Source organism: Arachis hypogaea, chromosome 2 (assembly GCF_003086295.3).
Source record: "Arachis hypogaea cultivar Tifrunner chromosome 2, arahy.Tifrunner.gnm2.J5K5, whole genome shotgun sequence".
In the NCBI taxonomy this organism is placed as follows: domain Eukaryota; kingdom Viridiplantae; phylum Streptophyta; class Magnoliopsida; order Fabales; family Fabaceae; genus Arachis; species Arachis hypogaea.
The window spans coordinates 97,314,567-97,337,491 of NC_092037.1; the positions used below are offsets into that span (position 1 = coordinate 97,314,567).

The following is a 22,925-nucleotide window of genomic DNA, read 5'->3' on the forward strand; positions in this document are numbered from 1 at the left end:
AAAAAAAGTTTAATTATTTCGTTGGTCTTTATAGTTTTGGAAAATTTTTAATTAGGTTCTTATATTTTTTTTTAATTGGTCTCTTCACCAAATTTTTTTTAATTAGGTCTCTCTTGACAGTAATTGACTTAACTTTATAGGGACCTAACTAAAAAAAATTGGTGTAAAAATTCAAATAAAAAAATATAAGGACCCAATAAAAAATTAGTACAATGACTCAATTAAAAAAAATACAGAAATTTAATTAAAAATTTTAAAAAACTATAACAGAATAATGAAACCTAATAATAATAATAATAATAATAATAATAATAAATTGTTTCTCCCTTATGAATTAGCATCCTCTTCAGTTATCCTTTGAACCATTGAAGAATCTCGCCATAGCTTCCTTCCCTAATATATTTAGATGGTCTTCTGTCTCTTTATCAACTGCAACTGTACACTATAATTGGCGTAGGATACAATTATTGGTGTCCTTTATTTGGTCACGTGAAGAGCACTTCCAATTATATGTATCAATGGCAAAGCTGTTTTGCCTTTGCTCACGTCAGCCTTTGCTTTCCATTGTGTGTGAGTGCACGTGAACTAACCCTTCTCTTACCATGCCTTTCCTTTCACGTCTAATTATACTTTTATTGTCAATTAATCATCATCACCATACACGTCTTATTATTATTATTATTATTGTTGTTGTTGTACGTGCCCAAGTGCATGTATTAGTAAACATTATTTATCCCTAGTGAGTGTTTTTATTTTATTTTTTAAAAATAGTTTGATGGCTTATTTACTTTTTCTTTTTAATCCTTCCCTAGCCCTTTTTAATTTTAACAAATATTTTATTATTCAAAATGATACATACTTTAATTTCTTAGTTACTGATTTTGAATTCAAATTTAGAAAATAATTTTTTTTATTTATGAAAATATTTTAAAAAAGTGTCTTATGCAATTTTTTGAGTGGACTTTGTTTTGGGGTAAAATAGGAGGGACTTTATCACTTTAATAAACTTATTTGTTAAACTAATTTACATAAATAAAATAATTTGAAGTTTGAAACTATACAAATATTTTAAATTAATTTTTGTCACACATACTTAAATATTTTTACGTAAATTAAATTAATTTAATTTATACTATTTATATGCAAATCAAATTAATTGAATTCGATTTAGCATGCTAGGTAGCAAATCAAATCACATTTGATTTGATTTATTGTTGGATGAGGGTGTAATATGTAAATCGAATTAATTATATTTATTATTTATACTGTTTTATGCCTGATATTTTTTACTTTTAAGTTAATTGTATTTATTTCATATTAATATAAATATCAATAAAAAATATCTTCATTTGAATTCAAATAAAATATCAACAAAATTAAAATAAATAAGAATAGAAGTTTAAATTTTGTATTTTAGTTTTTAATTTTTTGGTTCATGAAATATTAATTTTTTATTTTAGTTTTTACTAAGAAAAATTATTTTCGTAAAAAAAAATTTAAATAAATAAATAAATATTTGGTTTACCTAGTTTTAAATTGTTCGACTTGGTCAAAAGAATAAGATGCCCTAATAAGTGAAAATAAAAAAAATAAAAACTATTAATACCAAAAAAATAAAAAATAAAACTATTAGCGTAGTTTTTTTTTTAATTATTGTTTCTGCATATTTTAGTGATATAATTTTGGTTGAGAGTAGCGAATATTGTAAATACCTTAAATATAAAATTATTATTTTTTTCCTTTAAAATATATCTTATAATACAGTTACAACATAATAATAGAGAAAATATCGTGTCTGGAAATTAACAACATCTTTTAGCCTTGCACTTTCTTTTCCGACCATCATATATAATTTAGCTTTAACACCATCTTGTAGCTTTGTATACTTGATTTACCAAAAAAAAAATTCTTTCGTATTTGTTATCTGACTCATCATTACACAACTTCTAGCTTGTCCTCTCTTTTGAGTTTGTTGCCCGGAACATACAAATTAAAGATTTGTTTCTTTGTTGCTTATGTCTAGATTAATAATTCTTTACGATTAATTAAGTAACTAGATAGTTACAAAAGAAACTATACATTAATTAAAATAAATTATATAGATTAAAAAAATCAAATTTTATTTGGATATTTCATCTTTATAATGTCTTTATACATTAACTTAAAATTAAAGTTTCATATATATAAAACAATATATTATATATATGAGTAATGTTAGGAAAAAAAAATCGGAACTTGCTTTATTTAGTATTCATTAATTGTCACGACAATTAATAAATGTTAAATAAGATAAATTATAGCTGTTTTAGCTAATTTTCTTTGGTTACTAAACATACACACACACATATATATATATATATATATATATATATATATATATATATATATATATTTGTTGTTTTTAGATTATCAGTAAAAAAAATTAAAAATATTTGAAAATACCTTTGAAGATATATAAAATCTATAAAAGATTCGAAGATTTTTATGTTTTAATAAAGACTCAACTATCACTTTTTTTTTATATCAATTTAAATGTATAAATTTAAGATTGTTAATTATTTGAGATATATCAATATGTGGGACAATAATTATTTCATTCATACAAATATTAGAACCTTCAAAATGATTTTATTATAAACGTGTTTCCTAACGCCTAACGGATAAAAATATCATATTTATAGTAAAAAAAGAAAATAAGTTAAATATCTTTTTACATGTCATAAAATAAAATATTATCGATGTTTATAATCTTAATTAACATATAACATATCTATTACATATGGAGGATTCTGACTTTTAAGGTAAAAAAATAAGTATTTATTTAATCTTTTTAGTTATTTGTTTGTTTGTTTTAATAAAACAGAAATAAGGTTTTTTTAATGCTTTTTGAAAATCAGATAAAGCTAAACACAGAGAATGCGAAAATGTGGGCAATTTACATATTTAAATAAAATCAGAGAAACCTTTATCCAAATATACAAATCAAAAAGTTGTTACGTGTTTGTGCAAAATATATTATTATGTAAATCGTGGGAGCCAACTACAGTTTTTGATTTGTACATAAACCGTGGCTGGCAGGGGCGGATTACGTGTTGAAACAAAATGACCATAAACCGTGGTAACCTACCACGGTTTATAAATGTAAGAAAATTTTCATAAAACCTTGCTGCCAGCAACGGTTTATGAAGGAATGGTAATTGACATAAACCCTTGTAGCCTACAACGGTTTATGAGGAGGGAATATCTATATATATGTGGGTGAGATTCAACCTGCATGAGAGATTCATTTTTACATATATTTTTAAAATATAATATAGATACATTTTTAATTATATTAATAAGACGATTAATTTACGTCTGAAATTCACAATATAAGAGTAACTTTTCTGAAATACGTTGAATAGGATAAAAGTGTGTTTTAGTACTTTGAACGATATTCTTTGATGTTTGACAACTTTTTTTTTTGAACACCAACTTGATTCTGCATCCCAAAAATTCGTTCATTAGAAGCAAAAAATTATAGCTTCTGCATTTACTCAACCCACGTTTAGGTTGTTGCTTGTTATTATTGGTTTTTTCATAATTTTTTAAATAAATGATAAGAATATTAAAATAATTATTCTAATTTTTATGCACTGTTTACAATTTTAATTTTTTGTAATATGTATTATTGCTCCTATTAGAAATGATAAATTAAATAAAAAATTAATTATAAATAATAATAAAAATCTAACTGGTAAAAAATTAGAATCTAAAATAATAATAAAAATAAAATTATTAAGATTATTTAAAAAAATACTAAAATATGTTATTTTATATATTATTTTTAATTTAATAAATAAATATTACTTTTACTATAAAAAAATACTTAAAAAGTTGTCCATTTTTATATATTATTTTTAATTTTATCAATAAATATTAATTTTTATTATAAGAATCAAAAATTATAATATACTAAAATAGAGTACTATAAAAAAATACTATATAAAGATACTAAAAAATATAAAAAAATTAAATATATTTAAAAAAAATAATATTATAATTTAATATTATATTTTTTTAGTAATTAATTAATTATTTATCTAAAAGTGATTTTAACTAATATTATCCAAACAATATTTATTTTATCAAAATCAATTTTAGTAAAATTTGCTAAACATAAATCATGTTGGCACAAACTCACTTCTACCCAAAATCAATTCTACAAAATCACTTCCATTCAAATTCCAGTTTCTCCAACGTGAATCCAAACACACACTTAAGAGTTACTGTTGATCCAAAAATATTTTTGATGAAAGTAAATTGATTCGGAGTACGTCAGAAACAAATTTTAATGCATTTTGAAAATATTTTTAATGCAAACGTGGGTTGAATAAATGCAGAAGCTAAACGTGGGTTGAGTAAATGCAGAAACTATAATTATTTTAATTATTTTAATATTCTTAGCATTTATTTAAAAAAAATTATGGAAAAACTAATAATAACAAGCAACAACCTAAACGTGGGTTGAGTAAATGCAGAAGCTATAATTTTTTGCTTATAATGAACGAGCTTTTGGGATGCAGAATCAAGTTGGCGTTAAAAAAAAATTGTCAAACATCAAAGAATATCGTAAACACACTTTTATCCTCTTCAACGTGTTTCACAAAAGTTACTCTTATATTGTGAATTCCGACGTAAATTAATCGTCTTATTAATATAATTAAAAATGTATCTATATTATATTTTAAAAATATATGTAAAATCCTCCATGACTCCACCACTCAAACCTGAGCAAATTCTCCCACCCTCTCTCTCAAACTCTCTCAACTATGAAGGTTTCAAAATTTTTTATTGCTTCCAAATGATCCGTGTTGAGCATCAACGGATTATGTATATATATACATATAAACTTAAACCGTGGGAGCCTAAGAGGTTTTAGGTTTAACGCAAAATTTCTCATAAACCGTGGTAGCCACCCACGGTGGTTTATGTCTAACACTTTTCCTTCCTAATCCGTGGTTGGTGGCTACGGTTTACAGCCAAACTTTTCCTTCCATAAAACCTCCCTGCCAGTCACGGTTTATGTACAAATCAGAAATCGTGATTAGCTCTCACGGTTTACATAATAATGCATTTTGCACAAACACGTAACAACTTTTAGATTTGTGTATTTGAGTAAAGGTTTCTCTAGTTTTATTTAAATATATAAATTGCCCTGAAAATTTCTCACTATTAATATTTTTAATAAATTTTTATTCAAATCTATTTTTACAATTAAAAAAAAACAAATTTAACAGACTAACACTCTACTATTATATATATATATATATACACTATAAAAAATTATCTTAAATTAAATTAAATATTTATATTTAAAATATAATATTTTTTTAACTAAAACATTTAGAATATACATTTTTGTTATATTATAAAATTAAACAATTAGTTATTCAAAATAATACATGGAGAAAAATAAAAGAAAAGCAAAGCAAAATGAAAATAAAGAACAAGAAAAGAAAAAACAAGAGTCTAGCAAAGATCTTGTATGTTGCGAAAGCTACCAAAGAGGACATGGTGAGTGGAAACTACTCCGTATCTTTAACACTATCGAATTTTTCGAATTTTCGTCGCTCTAAAACTCCAAAACCTCTACAAAGTTGGTGTGTTCCCATATGACTTTTACACATGTGCATGACATCATTAGAAACGCAAGAGAATAGTAATAATTGTTTAACAAGTCTCATAGAAGAAGACTATAGCTGTATAACATGGTTGAACGAACAAGAGCCGCGTTTATTTCGTGAGTTTAGGAAGCATAGCGAGCTGGGAAGAGAAGGAACTAATGGAAGTAGCGTACGACTTAGAAAACAGGTAACAAAGGTTTCTATGGGTGATAAGACCAGAAACGATCAAGTCAATTCCGGAAGAAGTGAAAAGTGCAGTGAGAGAGAAGGGTAAAATAGTAAAATGGGCAGATATAGGATGTTGTTTGTAGACTTGTAGTATCAGGATTGCAAAAGTGTTTGTTAGTGAAGTTGTTTAAATAGATATAGGAAGTTTCTGTTCATAAGCTTATTTTAATCCCTATTAATGCGAAAGTTGAATAATTAAAATTTTGGGTAGTAATTATACTTATGTGTCCCTGGAGTTGAATGATGTAATGTCTTACTCCCCAAAGAAAATCTGGATGTTGGTAATTTCTGTTTGATTGTGATTTCTACTTGTTGGGTTGAGATACTGCTTGTTTTGCTGCCTTTGCTAACTGAGTAGACCGCAAGTAATATGACTAACATACATGTCATGGATTTTGGTTGTTTTCTAAGGCATATGTTCCCCTTTCACCTCAGCTACCGCTGAGCGGTGACTATGTTTCAAAGAATTTTGCGCTCCTTATTGAAATAAAAAGCCTCCTTATTGAAAGAAAAGCCTGTTCTGATTGGAGTTTATTGGATTGTAGTAGTCTAGCTTGTTTTGAGATATTAGCATAAAAAATTGGTGGAAACCAATTGTTAGTCTAATATTACCAATGCTGCCAAACAAATGCCTTTTGGAACTGAAAGTCTGACCATGAGTTCTAAACAACTATTTTAGATAAAATGAATAAAATAAAAGAAAACTTGTAAACATCAAAAGGAAAAGGATATTGGTTGACTTGAGTAATAAAAATATTTACTCTATTTTTCGTGTTCTTTCATTCTCAATTAAATCCTTCCTCTCACTAATTTTATTATTCTTTGCTACAGTTGCCTCACCATTGGCATTAGGGATGGATTCAGAATATTTAATACCAATACAGGAAGGCTTTGTCACCAAACATGTGTAACTCAAACTCTATGAATATTTCAATTTTTCACATGCCCTGCTATCTTCTTAAATATTTATGAACTTTTCCATCTCGTAGGTGTTGGAGGTTTTATTATTGTTGAGATGTTGTTCAGCTCAAGTCTTCTTGCTATTGTTGGTGTTGGTGATAAGGTAGTTGCTTTTCTTCATTGTGTTGTGTGTGAGTTTGGATTGAGCTTTCTCTATGATCTGATTGTCTTTATATTGTTCTGAGTGATACAGCTATCTTTGTTCCCAAGATGCCGCTGTTTAATTCAACAATTTCTATTGTTCTTAGGGAATTAAACTTTCTAACTTCAATACTTGCTGTTTGTACGAATAGAGAAAGCTAAAAATCTCAATTTTTTCAACTCTTTTCCTATTTTGTTATGTTTTGTTTTGTGTGCACTCATGATTTACTCTTGCTAAAATGTTATTGGACAATTCTTGGGTATCGAGTGCTCATCAAAGATGGTTGGTGGTGGTTTTCAACGAAGTTGGATACTAGTGAAGTTGCTTGGACTCTGATCTATTTTATGAATATTTGATTACACCATCATGCCATTTTCTCAATATTCACTATCATTGTTAAGAATAATCCCATCTCTCTTCTGTTTCTTTTCGTTGCAGACTCGTTCTCATTTTACAAGACAAGGCATATACATATATGAATTAAATAGTCTCACAGTCTTGGAGACTATTGACACACTGCCAAACATTGATGAGGTTGGAATTAATACTGATGAGATTTCGTTCAATTAGTAGAGTTTGTGATAAGCACTACTTTTGTAATGGATGCATGTCTAATTTTTATAAATTGCGTTCTTGCATATATAACATTGTCAGTACTAAAAATGACAGTGTAAAACCTTTCATTTTGATATCTTGTATTATCCATATGGTTATTTGGTAAAAATTTTTTTTTACAGGGTTTTGTACATTTTCCATTTCTTGAGATTATCCTGTATGAATATGTGTATCTTTTAATTTGTTAATGATATTTGTGGCAAAAAGAAGTTAAGAAGATACTTTATGTCTAAGAAAGGAGAGTTTTATGATGGTGAAAGATTATTAAGGTCTTTAATGAACCAGGATCTTTAAGGAAATTTTCTTTTATATTTGAGGCTCATTTGATATTAAATCAATCTAAAATGGAAAAGTATAGGGTACCAATATATTATCTGTTAACTTATTATCAATAATGATTAGTTATTATATTTTAAACACATATATAAAGAGACACATCTAAAAATATATTTATAAAGACACTTCTATTAAAATACAGCTATAAAAAGGATTGATCTAAAATTAGGGAGCATGTTTTTGCTCATTTGCACATGTGGCACACCACATTTGACTCCTTTGACCATTAAAATGATCATTTCACCCTGTACATAAATAAATTTCTATTATATTTATATATCTAATTTATCTCCCAGTTTTTTTATGTTTTTGACTTTTTTAATATATCTAATTCCAAATTAAAATTACATTGCATAAGTGAATTATAATTAAAATAGCTCCTTTCATTGATTAATGACACACAATTTTATAATTTATATAGCACTTTTTATGTAGTAGTAACATATAATTTGCATTTGAGCACTATTAGTATTTGTCACAAAAATCATATTGACATTTTATATATTGAATAATCTATTACACTAGTTTTTATTCTTATTTATCCTATTTATACTTAAAATTAATTTTATTCTTATAATTAGACCCAATCCAAGTATACTCATTAGGTAAATATAAAATAATATTATGTAATAGAATTATTTATTTCAGATTTTTAAATAGTTAAATACATATAGCTAATTATATATCTAATCTATAAATCATATAAATTTATACTAATTATAATAACTTATTTGGAGCCTTACATTGATAATTCTATTTCAATCAAAGAGGGTTCATGCAAGCCAAACATGTTACTAGGGTTTAGAGTTATTCATTATTATTGAATTATTAATATTATTGTTATATTCATTATTATTTTATGTCAAAACTTATTCATATTATTGTCATCTATATGTGATATACGACTCAATATCTACTCTAAAAAGGTGTAATACTATGTTATGTCCATAAAATCTATCTCAATCAAACAAAGTATTAATATTGGACTTTCTCTATCTCATAAAACCAACTATATTGGTCTTTTCCAATTTTGTTATACCCACTTATCCAGTGTCCCAGTCTCATCTCAGTTCATTTTTAAATAGAAGCCCAAATAAGAGATCATTTATCTAATCCAACGTCATTTATAATTAACAAAGCCAACTCAGCACTAATATAAAAAATATTAGGACAGAGTCTCCTATAGAAAGCTTCATCATACCAATACAAAAATGACCATTAATTTCGAATATTCTCACCGGGTGTTTACAGAGTTACAGGACCAGGATTATGAAAATTGTTGGAAACAAGAGATTAAACTAAAGAAAGAATTTGTGTATTATTGAATATATTTAAATTATCTGGAATGATATAATATAAAAAGGTATTTATATGTACTAAGAAAATCGTAATAATAAAGACGTAATCTCCTATAATAAATATTCAGATATACTAAATAATACTAATTGATCCTAATTGATTCTAATTATATTCTAACATCCCCTCAACAACTTGAGTTTAAAACTTATTTAAAACAACTAAATAAAGAGAAAAAAAATACATAAACTCTCTAATTGATCCTAATCGATTCTAATTATATTCTAACAAAAATCAATCATCTAACTTTTTAGATCCAAATTAATTGCCTAACTAACTTAATATGATTTTAAATTATATACATATGGTAGTGCCTTCTCCAAACAGACACTAGTATGAATTCCCAATTTTTGTCATTTTTTTCTTATTATTACTATTATAATTATAATTATATATATATGGTGGGCCATAGAAGATGAGTGTATAAATAGAGGAAGGTGAGGGTGCATATGCTGCCATAGCCGGATAGCCCCATTCCAGAAACTAAACTCCAGTTAGCTACTCACAACTTTCATCAATCACCTTCTACTCAAACCAATTTTTTTTTTTATTATTCTTTTTTAAATCCCTTCTGATCACCAGAGCTATCTCGATTATCCATATAATAGCACTATACTCTTAATTTTCCTCCAACAACATACATACATATAGCTACTCCTACTATAGCAGCAGCTATCCATATAATAGCAGTTTCCCTGCATCTAAGGTTACCATTCCTCTTTTTCCTCAACACATTTCTTTACTTGGTTAATTTGGTGGTTAATGTTGCATCTGCCTTCATTTAACACTAGCATCTTTTTCTTTCCTCTCTTTTAGCACCATTGCTAATTGCAGATTTGCATATTGTGTATGTTTGTCTTCTTTCTCACAACTATTTTTTTTATTCTTATATTTACTTTCTTATATTTTTTTAGTTGTGAAATGTTTCTACTTACATTATGTGTTAGGCTTTCAGCTACCATACGGTAGTTACTCGAAGATAATATTATAAATAATTAAATAATTTAGTCAAATATATGCAGAAAAATATATTAAATTATCTAATAATTTATAATATTAACTTCACAGTTCACACCGAGATGTTCATGGAGTAACCACCTTCAGCTACTTCAGTTATATTCTGAACTTTACTTTCCTTGTTCTTTCTCTGACATCTTGTGTGCTTATTTTCTTAATTTGATTGAGCATCTCTCTACCTAATTACTCGTCTCTTTTAGTTATTTATTTAATTTTTGTTACATTACTAATTAATAATTAATATTTTATTCGGTAATGATAATTACTTGATGCCCCTACGCTACACTATGCTCTTTTTTTTTTGTTCATTGTTGACAAGATCATAACTTTATGAGCAATGTTAGAGGACCAACAATTTTTGTGATTGGTAGTCATTAAATAGTCATTAATGATAATTTAATGGTGTAAAATTAGTATGAAATTTTTCAATAATTCATCTTTCTCTGTTAGTTATATGCTGACCAAAATTCAACAAAATTGTTAACATCCTAGACTTTTCCTAACTGTATTTCGTCCTTTTCTGCTTTTTTGTGCTTTTTCACTTTATCTCTTCTCGTATTTTTCTGTAGTGGGAAACCTCACTTTTTTGTACTCTTCTCTCTTTTTCTCTCAAGTTTGAACTTCAAATTTGTGCTTTACTTTGTTGCAGTCTTTGCACAAGTAAACGGGTTCATGGAATTAGCTTTCATGCTTATAATCACGTGAATTCATTCGTTCTTCAAAGAAGTGGATCTCATTCAGGTTAGTGAAAATTAGTGAAATATTTGAAATTCGAATCCTATATTTTGTTCCTACTTCTTTTCTTCCAGTTAGTCACATAGATTAGATTAGATGCTCTTTCTCTCTTTATTTTATTCTTATCTTGGTGGACAAAAAGTTTGTATTTTTTTTTCATGTACGTTCTCTTTTTTATCTCTGTTTAAATTTCAGGAGAGAGAGAAAGAGTGAAGACTAGAGAGAGAAGCACTTCAGATGTTTTGGATCTATGTTTTTGTGTTTTGGATGATAAATTGTAGGGTTTGATTTTTATTTAAATTAAATGTGTTATTTTAATTTAAAGTATTGCTAAACAAATAAGTTATACTTTTTAAACAAGAATTATCATAAAAAAATGTTTTTAGTATCTTTACGTGAGTAGTTGTCTAATTGCATAATCGGTTTCTTTTTGACTATCCTACATATATAATATTTTTTTAATTGCATGCTAGTATGGTATCAGTGTTGATATCATCATTCTGCTTCTAAAAAAATAGAATAAATGTAGGACTGACAAAGTTAAGAAGAAATCAATTAATAAACGACACAACCTAAAGCAAAATATATACACTATATATACATAGAAAATATAAAAATTTAAAACAGGGTTAATAAATAAAGTAACAAATAACCAACAAAAATATAAAATACAATGTAGCAAGATGACCACTAAATTAAAGGTTGTGTAATACAATTTAGATAAAAAATTAAAGTTATTATTGACTTAATATAAAAATTGATTGATGAATTACAGCGGTGCTGTGAATGATTACATAGAAAAAGTCAAAGGAGTAGCATGTGAAATTTTTGATCTTGTAATAGAGGGTTTGAGAGTCCAAGACAAGTTTACACTTAGCAAGCTAATCAAAGACGTGCAAATGACTTAGTGCTGAGGATCAATCACTACCCTCCCAGCATGAACAAAATTAAACAAAGTACTTGGAATTGGGACATGGACCTATGTGCTACTTCAAATTTGATGGAGAAGCAAGCAGTTAATAAGGGGTGTCATGGTGAACCTTGAACTGGTCAAGCCGAGAGTTCTCAAGTGCTAAGTGCAAATTTGTCTTGGACTCCCAAATCCTCTACCACAAGATCAAGAATCTCACATGCTACTCCTTTGGCTCCTTCTATGTAATCATTCACAGCATCGCTGCAATTTATTAATCAATTTTTACATTAAGCCAATAATAACTTTGATTTTTTGTCTAAATTGTATCACACAACTTTTAATTTAGTGGTCATCTTGCTATCTTGTATTTTATATTTTTGTTGGTTATTTGTTATTTTATTTATTACAACGTGAGACACAGAATAAACCCCTTTTTAAATTTTTATATTTTCTATGCATATATAGTGTATATATTATGCTTTGGGTTGTGTCATTTATTAATTGATTTCTTCTTGACTTTGTCAGTCTTACATTTGCTCTATTTTTTTGGAAGCAGAATGATGATATGGACATTGATACCGTACTGGCATGCAATAAAAAAAATATTATATATGTAGAGTAGTTAAGGAGAAACCGATTATGCAATTAGACAACTATTCACGTGAAGATATCAAAAATGTCTTTTTATAATAATTCTTGTTTAAAAAGTATAACTTATTTGTTTAGCAACACTTTAAATAAAAGTAACACTTTTACTTTAAATAAAAATCAAGTCCTACAATCTATTATCTAATGATCAAAATAATATATCTTCACATGATGACAATCATTAAATCTTCATTGGAGTAGCCACCATGCAATTATAGGGTATGGAATATCTTAAATTTTTTTTGTCTGATTGATTTTTGAATGACAAAAAAAATTATATATGCGTCACTAAACAATAGATTATTATATACATAAAACAAAACTTAAATATTTAATACCTACTTAAAAAAAAGAATGAACTAATGTTTGCATAAACTGCTATGTTTTGTCCACATAGCTTTAACTAATGTTTAAGAAAGAAGAAGAGATGCTTATATTTTTCCCTCTTATTGCAGGTTCAACCAACAAACCAAAATTTGTAAAGATTGTTGGTTTTGCAAGTTGTGGTTTATTTGCACTGATAATTCTTGGGGCTATCTCTGTATATAGATACAATCACATGCATAGACATAAAACTGATGTCTTTTTTGATGTTTCAGGTAAGGAAAAAAAAAGCATTCCCTTCAATGCAAGTTTCTTTTCTAATAGCACACATTAATAACAAGTAAACCACAAATTTATCTACTAATAAAGTTTGAAATGCTGATAATTTCGTCCTGAAAGAATGAAACAAGCACATGATACTTGAAAGGCACCACTTTGTAAAATTTCACATATCCACATTATTAGAAATGAAATTTCACATACTAAAATTTTGTTAACTAAATTGTCAGCCTATAATATGCCTCTGTTAATTATTAATTAAAATGCAAAAAAATATTTGTGCACATATATGTATATGAATGATTTTAGATACCTTCAAAGCATCATAAATGTGATGGCATCTAAAAAACTTGTAACAGAAGTTAAGTACCTTGTGAAATTTGCAGGTGAAGATGAGAGCCAAATTTTCTTTTGGCAACTGAGAAGATTTTCATGGCGTGAACTGCAACACGCGACTAAAAATTTCCGCAAAAGCAATGTAATTGGCACATGAGGATTTGGAAAAGTTTATAAAGGAGTACTCTCTTTTTTTAGTTCTCAGGTCAGTTTGGGCATCATGCCCAATTTTTGCTTTAACACCCTTTTTTTTTGGAATATATGTATTTTCATAATTTGTTCAGAAAGATCAAATTTTGTAACCCTTCCCTTTATTGTAGCTCTCTTGTTCAGCCTTTTATTTTTGTCCACATCTGAAAATTAAAGCCGGAGCTATCATCATGTTTAAAGAGATTTGTTTTGAATATTGTTTCACTCAAAGTAACTTATTTAATAAAGACACTAGAAGATTTCACATCCCCATTGTTGTCACCTTTGCTTATAGTTATAGAGATAAAGTGAAAGATATAAGATTAAGTAAGCCAAATTCACGTGATCCATCAATAATAATATAATCTCAATAAACTAACATCTAAGACACACAGATATTTTTCTCCCTTTCTTCTAAAGTGCCACTGCCAAGTATTACCTACTATATATTTTTTCTTGTTCCCCTAATTAATCAAGTGGGCCTTCAATAATTGAGAATTATAGAAATGGAGGAAGAAGGGGATCAGAGTAGATATGCATACATGATAGATGCAAGAGAGTAGGTACTATCAAAGAAAGGAGCAAGTCAATTATTTTTCAATTTTATATATGAAATTAAACTTCTATAATTGTCTCCCTCAATTAAGATCTAGGCTCAATTCCTGAGAACTAAGAAGGCAGAATAGAATGCTTGTTGCGAAAGCAAAGGATGCAATCAAGACATGTATATGCTACTACAGTATCTTAGCACATGAGTATAGACACATTTATTTATTTATTTTAAAAAGAGAGAGAAACAATTTCATATGGAACATAACTGTATTCTGCATATTCTCTACAAACACTTAGCTTTAGAACTGGCTAGCTCTAGCTATATTATTATGATACATTAAGTGTGTTCTTCTTCTGCATATATTTCATTCCATTTTTAATACAAATTAATTTCTAGCGTGACAGTGAATATACCTTCTCTAACTTGGCCATATTGACATACATGATGAGTTATAATAAAAGGTAGCACTTAATCTCCCTAGTTGATATTGGTGTATTACCTAAACTAAGAACATCAATTATGTACAATAATGATAACATGAAGTCCTAACCTTTTTCTTCTTCAAATTAGTTCGCATGTATGTTCAGTTAGTTCCTAAGTAGTAATAGTTGAATTGATGAGTTAGATGGAGGAAAACTATTTATTTGCTGATTATTGATTTTAGAAGATCATTGCCTAATAATAAACCTTAAAAGGTTTCAATTTGTAATTTAATTCGGTGGATATTAGAATACTAAGACGCGAACCGACGAATTATAATACCATGATCCAATCTTAATAATAATTTGTATGAAAAAGCCAAAAAAGTGGAAATCATAATAATGAGCAACGTGGATAAAAGGGTCCCCCCACTCGTTGAAAGTGATGATGCTCTGCTAAAAAAAACATCATCATAAACTAGCACGCATCTTCTATGTCTTCTATGGTTCCCACACTTTATTATGTACTTTGAATTAAACTAATCTTAATGGTAAGTTAATAAGTTACGGCCTTGTTTAATTGGAATTGTATAAAGTAGTGGTGTTGGTCTCTCTCTATCCACACACTTTCACTTCAGTACCTTTCCCTTCTTTATTTCCTCTCTTCTTTTTCGCCCCTTTAACACACCCAACCATTCCATTCTCTTCTTTTCTTTTCTTCTTTTTAAGTCTAAAGAAGCAAGCCCAGACACAAAGAGATATCCGTTTCTTTGTAGCATTGGAAATGAATGGTACAAAAGAAAAGTCATAGCATTGTTCTGAAGAGCATTCTATGATGGCTTAATGTACTTCATTGATTCTCTGGCCAGAGAACTCAATCTCCATACCATACTCTTCAGAACAACTGTGCAATGACTTTTCTTTCTTACCATTCATTTCTTACGCTACAAAGAAACGGATATCTTCCCTTACAAGGCATTCAATTTATATATTATGTGTATGCATGCTTCAATCATAATTAAATTAAAGCTAGAGTTCGTTTATGTGTGTTCTAATTAATTGTGTTAAGAGTATATATCATCTTAATTAGCTCTTTGCTCCAACGAGAAATTCTTTCAAATTTTTGGAGTATATTTAATGAGTGTTTTAAAAGCAATTAATTCTTATTTTCAATAGTTGGAAATTAATTATATAAAATATATATCAAATAAAGATGAAGAGTTGTGTTATTTAATATTTTACACATGTTTTAACATACGAAATAAAGACGTGTTTTACATGTTAACTCAAATTTAAAGGCTAGTATTGTTCTATGAGTTTTGCTATATTGTTTATTTAATATAAGAATATTTTATTTAAAATTAAAAAATTAAAAGTTTTATTTTAATTAAGTTACTTCAACAACAATTCCATTTAAGGAGACAATATAAAAACAGCAAATTAATATAGAGCTTGAAATTGTAATTTTTTAAATTTTAAATATGTAAAGTTGTTAGTTTATTTGTGTTGTGCCTTTTAGCAAAATTGAATATTAATGAACCATATGGCAAAGTCAATATTGTACAATCGAAAGTAGAAAGTATGAGGCTACAGCTATTCACACGAAATGTTAGTTATCGAAAAGAAAAACAAAATAGAAATATGTATCTATTTTTGGAGTAATAATATGTGCATAATTTTAGAAATATATATAATTACTTCTTTAATAAAGTTTTTAAATAATGACATATAATCATTTGTAAATACTTTTGAAATATGTATTATAAATACGCTTTATACAAAAGTTATAAGCAACTAGTAGTAATAAGTAGTAATAATGCATTTGGTATAGTACATTCTACGTCATCAACCTCTGGACCATCTCACAAGACATCATGTAAAACTAAGATTATAACATTAGAAGGAAAATTAAAAATTTTACAGCAATTTCCATGTAAATGGAAGAAATATCTAAACCTCAAAAATGATTATCTCAGCGTATGCAGGACAAAGTTAACTTGGCTATAGAAATGCATTTGAGAAATTTTACAAAGTGCAGCATACATGATTCATCTTCAGGATACGTCCTCTCAGAGTTGAATCATATTCTACAATTGGAAGATGAAAAGGAAGTAGAACATATCTAAGAGCGAGAAAGCCAGAATCTTTGTCAATGTTTGTTGGTTTTCTTAGTTTAATGGATATGAGATATGAGATATGACAATGTGCTTCATCTTTAGTTTCTTATTCTGCACATCTTTTGCATTACTATATTGGCAATTTGGCATGACATTATGACTAGAGTTTAACTGTAGGCACTTGAAAGCAAGACAAGTAACAATTCCAAAAGATAAAAGGGACAGGCACCAGAAGGTTCTGGAAGCTTTTATTCTGGAAGCTTTAGTTTCTTTGATATCTTGTATGAACAGTATGGGGTGAATGTGAGGCACCAAGAATATTTTGCTGACAGCCCTTCTACTGGAATGGATCCTGCTACTCGAGACGAATGACTCCATGTTTAATCAGGTTTAGGTTTCTACATTCTCATAGTAAGTAATTCCATATGAGTTTGTGGAGTTGAGTCTATTCCATTTATATGCTCTTGGTTTCTAGATTTGTGTTATATACCTAAGGTCATGTTCCATTAAGCCCATTTTGTTTAATATTACATTGGATAAATGTTGCTGTCTGTTGAACATGTGTATCATCCCATGGTTATAACTAATGATAGTGTGGTTATGCAGGAATGGCAAAATTGCTGGTGGAATGTATTTTATGAAACACAAGCCTATAACATTTCCATGGAAACACCAAAAATACTGCAATTATTCGCTACTGACATCACAGTGCATGTAATCAATTGTGAACTAGATTAGCAATGAACTTTCCTACTCTCTTTTTTTAAGAAAAAAAAAAAAAGTAACTTTATTGTATCATTTCCCCTTGCCCTTTTTCTTTCCTTGGAATTAATCTTTAGTCACAGCTGAAATGAATATGCTTCTCTTCCTAATAATTGTTGCACCTAAAAATTCATCAAGTTCAACATCTCAGGAGTTCATTAAGTTCACTATTAACCGCTCATCCTAATAATCGGTGTATGTAAAATTTCACCTAATGCAAGATCTCAGTTTTATCATAGTCCTTGACTATTGTGTAAATTATAAGTTGGATTGTTATATTTACACCCATTTACCAACATCCATTCTGTCTGCACCCTGAAGACACTACTCCGACTTATAAAAAAAAATGCATGCGTTGCTTAATACACGTTTAATATATATTTTGTACTTTTTTTTACTATTTTGTATTTTAATATATATTTAATACTATATTTGATTTGGTAACTAATTTGGGTACAAAAATAAAATGAAGAACTTTAGGATGAAATTAGAGTAGCAATTATTTAAAAGCTTAAATAACAAAGTAAATATAATCAAATATTATTTACATACATCTGGTTGAAAAGTAATGCATCACCTCACCGAAATGGGATTCTGGGAATCAATTACATAACCAAATATTTGAAAGCATATACTTGGGTCAATTCCCTTTTTAGCTCATAACACAAGTTAACTGATTAAAAATGCATTTGGTATATTCTACGTCATCAACCTCCGAACCATCTCAGAAGACATCATGTAAAACTAAGATTATAAGTTATAACATTAGAAAGAAAATTAAAAATTTTACAGCAATTTCCATGTAAATGGGAGAAATATCTAAACCTCAAAAATGATTATCTCAGCGAGTGCAGGACAAAGTTAACTTGGCTATAGAAATGCATTTGAGAAATTTTACAAAGTGCAGCATACATGAATCATCTTCAAAATCCGTCCTCAAAGTTGAATCATATTCTACAATTGGAAGCTGAAAAGGAAGTAGAACATATCAAAGAGCGAGAAAGCCAGAATCAAAATAAAATATACCGTCCGATCAAAGTGTGTACTTGCTACAATATACAAACTGGTTCAGATCAAGAGTAATTCTTCCTTGTTTTGCAGTATCAAATGAATTAAACAGATTCCGGAAAGACCTAATAGGAGGTCCTTATCAGTAAAATGAAAGTTCAACACTACGTCAAATAAAAATTGCGTGGAAAATATTGCTTTCTGGCTTTTCTCTGAATATATATACCTTGCTGATTGTAAGAATATACAAAGTGATATGAAGACATCCAGTCTAAACTTCCCACTTTTACTTTGATCAAAGCTCTGAGAATAATCAAAGAGAAACATTTGAGCATGGCCTTCTAAATGGCAATGTTGCATAGATGAGAGGCCTACTATGCAGTTGTAAGCAATCAAACAAGGACTAAATAAATTTACATGCTAAACACATTGCATTATTTCTTTCTCCATCTGACTAATAAAGCATTTTCAACTTATTATCCCAAGAAAGGAGCATACAGAAATTAAGGCATGGATAATAGTAGTGTAAACAAACATTGAGAATTGAGATAGTTTTGGCTTAACCACACGTCGTCAATGTGATGTGCAACTTCTCCAGGATGATTTATTACAAATTAAACTATGAAGATGTCTTACCGCACAGGCAGAGTAAAATGCAGGAGAATCCAGCGTGAAGCCAATCTTTACCAATGCCTGGAAACAGATTCGGCAAAGTTATTTAGAGTTGCATCCAACATTACACATAAACTACGCAACTCAACATTTTGTTGATACAGCTTGGGAAGTACTAATAAGAACCATAAGCTCGTCTGGCTAAGCAAAACCAGTGACACGATAAACAGAACATCTTTGAAATCATTCTTAAAATATACCTCAAAAACGTCATCAAGGACAAGAAAGCCACGACCCCTGCATCAATGAACCGAACAAGAAGTGTTATACTGCAGAACCAAGTGATCAGCCAAGCAGTGGATCTTTAAAACTAAACTTGTTCCGGTATGACCACAGAATTATACTGACAAGCTAGAGTTTAGACATAACAAGCTATAGGCCACAGTAATATCGATCCGAAATAAGCATGAACTAATTGATTATAAACCTTTCATGTCATTAGTTTCTTTCCTATAAGATCATTCACAATGTAATTGCCTACAATAATATCACTCGAAACTACATGCAAGATGAAGTTCTGAAAACAAATAAACAGAATGGAACAAAAGCATATAAATAAACCAATCACCTCTCAAGATCAGAAAATGCATGTTGAACCTGAAGAGCCATTTACAGTGGTTATTACAATCAAAGTACTTAATATCAAATATAGGTTAATGACAATAACCTCACATATCAAATGCATAATAGAGAAACACTAACCTTAATAAGGAACTTGTTGAGTGCAACAAATTCTAGAGCAAACCATTTACGAGTAAGTTAGAGTGAGCTAGAACATGTTTCAATTCTACTATAAACAAACTCCAACAAATAAAGTCCCATATATGAAAGAACACTACTTTCCAAATTTCAAGATAGTATTTTATTATTGATGTAAATCTCAGCTTCTTTTTAGAGCATAGTGGGTTAAGCATAGAGTGCAATGGGATTGGCATATACCTTCAAAGCTCATAGTACCATTCCTATCAAAATCATACATCCTACACAATTATGAGAACAAAAAAAAAAAGAAAGGAATTAGATTATGAATGGAGAAAATTGAAACATAATAGCATTTGAAACACAGAAATTGGATATATGAACTTGATCATCTGCTCAACAACTGAGAGTGGACATTCCAGGTTTCCAACCGCTAAAGCACTCTGATTATTCAACCAACAAGGGGAAAAAAGTTTTTTTTTTTTATTAAATCACAAAACAATATCAATTGAATTCAAAGTTTAAATGGAAAAATAACAATAATAAAAAAAAATAATAAAAAAAGGACCTTGAGTTGGGGAGCAGTTATGGTTCCAGTTTTGTGAGAGTCAACTCTGTCGAACCATTCACGAATCATAGCGTTGTTATTGTTGTTGTTCTCCATTTCAGTTTCAGTTTCACTGATTCATTCATTCAACCACTGCTTCTTTTGCTTCCTTCTTCTACCTTCGTCTTCTGATTCTGATGAAAACAAAATCGATAAATTGAAGGGTCTACGGTGAGGACCATTTTAGAGTACACACCTTAACCCATTCTTGTTTTTTGTTGGTCAGCTAATTCCTTTCGCAAACAAAAAAGGGCCCAATGAGCCAAGGCCCATTAACGGTATTTTATGAAGAGTCACTTCTATTATAGAAATGATGGATAATTCAATTCTTTTTCTCAAGCGATGTTGTCAATTTTTCTTACACTATTTTATTATTTTGAGTAGTGTAAAATTGCAAGGTTTTGAAAACTGAACCGGTAATGAAATTGCTTTAGTTATTAGTTTATTGGTCTAATCGGTTCAACTATGATTCAACCGAAATAACTGTTTTATAATAAAATAATAAATAAAATAACTAATAGCAAGGTTCTCAATATTAACTAACAACAATTATTCAAAATTTGTTACAATAAAGAATAAAATCATAAAAAGATGTATTATCTTCTACATTCCAATCAAAGGAAATATCTAATATGTTTTTTTTTCCAAAGGAAAAAATAGAAAATAAATTAGAGAAAGAGCGAGAGACTATTCAACGTCACTGTTTCACAGTAACTTCACAACTATTTTATTTGCAAAACAAGGTCATTTACAACATGAACTAATACTATAAAAAAATGAAAGCTTTCATAGCCAACTAGACAGAATTGCTTGCATATTTAGAAAAGAGTAATCACCCAAATTTTGATTCAAAAGAAATAATTTGGTTTTCAAAAGTATATACATTGTTCTATCTGACATATCTCTAAAAGAAAAAATAAACTACTCTACTTACTAGTTACTATCATATGTCACAAAATTTGATGCCTTCTATCTACCAATATGCAACAATAACTAACAAAGGCTATGGGATCAAAGGCATACAAATCACTACGACTTAGTGAGGAATATGAAAGAATATATTCACACATCAACAAACAAAATTACGAGCATCAACAAACAAAGTTTCAGACATTCAATTTAAAAAAGAAACTAAAAAGTTAATTTTTAAAGTGGATCACAAGATTTATATCATTAATCATTACAGGGCCAACCTCAGAGAGAAGGTCCAAGCATGGTGGTAGAATCTCTTTGGAAGCAGGGATTGAGCCATACTAAATCAATAGGAGCAGTTTTAACATGGTAGGTTTAACATGGCAGGAACAGTTTTAACATGGCATGTTTTCATCTTCCACTCAATGAACAATTTATTAAATCAACAACAGCAAAACATAATATAACAATCAAAAGGTCAAGAACAACACCAAAATAATAATTCATCAAATTAACAAATTAATAAGATCATTTAAAATTGAAAATCAAAATAACAAGAAGAATTAAAATTTTAAACTACAGCAAACCAACAACAAAACAAGAACTAGAAAAACATACTAATCATGAAAACAACAATCAAATAAAACAATAACTGAATAATTAATACAAGAAAGAACAAGAAGAAGGAAAAAATCACCCTAGGATGAAGCAGTTCTGAAATTCAAACAATACAGGAAGAGGGAGGAGCTTTAAAATGCGACAAAATGGCTGAACGGAGGCTGAACAATGGCGGAACGGTGGCTGAAAGGCGGCGGAACAAAAGCTCGAACACGCGGTGTATTATATCTAATATACTTTGTTATGTATTACTTTCGTACTCCAGTGTATATATACTCTTGTAAACCAAATAACAATACACAATACAATTCCTTTTTTACTTTTGTATTGTAATATGGTATCAGATGAGAAATTTTATGCTTTTCCCCTTTTTCCCTCTTTGGTAACCCTTTCCGAGAAAATTCCCTAATTTTCTCGCCACGATCCTCTCATGAACATCATAACCACTTAGATTTCTCCTTTTTCTCAATCGATTCTTTCAATTCTTTCTATTCTTGATTTCTTCTTGACTAATTTCTGAGCAACGATGTCGACCCTTTCAAATGAAGGTCCGTCACAGGAGGCTCCTCCGGCTTCGATGCTACGTTCGTCAATTCCTGACGCTTATACACTTCATTCAAGTGATCACCCAGGGCTCATATTAGTGTCTCAACCACTTCAAGAAGATAACTATGCTTTTTGGTGTCGATCGATGCGTCTCGCACTCAGTGGAAAGTTCATTGATGGCTCCCTCCCAAAACCAGACCCTACTCTTGATCCAGTGCTTGCAGAAACATGGCAATGCACCAATGATATAGTCACTACTTGGTTGCTA

At 28.9% G+C, this 22,925-nt stretch overlaps 1 protein-coding gene and 2 long non-coding RNA genes across 10 annotated transcripts; 2 read left to right on the forward strand and 1 right to left on the reverse strand.

Annotated features, from left to right (window-relative positions):
* The first annotated feature begins 6,586 nt into the window (after positions 1–6,586).
* On the forward strand, positions 6,587–7,806 carry LOC112720329 (uncharacterized). Its single transcript, XR_003162121.3, has 3 exons — positions 6,587–6,799; positions 6,884–6,957; positions 7,435–7,806. It is a non-coding gene; the product is annotated as an uncharacterized lncRNA (long non-coding RNA).
* A 1,951-nt stretch (positions 7,807–9,757) lies between these two features.
* On the forward strand, positions 9,758–14,013 carry LOC112754621 (uncharacterized). 3 transcript variants are annotated; one of them, XR_011874680.1, is made up of 4 exons: positions 9,758–10,009; positions 10,970–11,061; positions 13,072–13,215; positions 13,606–14,013. It is a non-coding gene; the product is annotated as an uncharacterized lncRNA (long non-coding RNA). The 3 variants fall into 3 exon arrangements; XR_011874681.1 differs by lacking the exons at positions 13,072–13,215; positions 13,606–14,013 and adding an exon at positions 11,251–11,492; XR_011874679.1 differs by lacking the exons at positions 9,758–10,009; positions 10,970–11,061 and adding an exon at positions 12,079–12,835 and having other exon boundaries at positions 13,606–13,975.
* Positions 14,014–18,334: 4,321 nt separating this feature from the next.
* LOC112754633 (uncharacterized) lies at positions 18,335–20,753 on the reverse strand. 6 transcript variants are annotated; one of them, XM_025802336.3, is made up of 10 exons: positions 20,543–20,751; positions 20,359–20,417; positions 20,215–20,255; positions 19,978–20,009; positions 19,844–19,872; positions 19,476–19,512; positions 19,240–19,296; positions 18,830–18,906; positions 18,642–18,728; positions 18,335–18,562 (listed from the first exon to the last, which is right to left on the reverse strand). In XM_025802336.3, the coding sequence occupies exons 1-10, from the start codon at positions 20,636–20,638 to the stop codon at positions 18,550–18,552; spliced, it is 528 nt and encodes a 175-aa protein (XP_025658121.1). In that variant the 5' UTR covers positions 20,639–20,751; the 3' UTR covers positions 18,335–18,549. The 6 variants fall into 6 exon arrangements, with proteins under 6 accessions (XP_025658121.1, XP_072077669.1, XP_025658136.1 ...); XM_072221568.1 differs by having other exon boundaries at positions 18,642–18,906; positions 20,543–20,753; XM_025802351.3 differs by lacking the exon at positions 18,642–18,728 and having other exon boundaries at positions 20,543–20,748.
* Between the last annotated feature and the right edge of the window lie 2,172 nt (positions 20,754–22,925).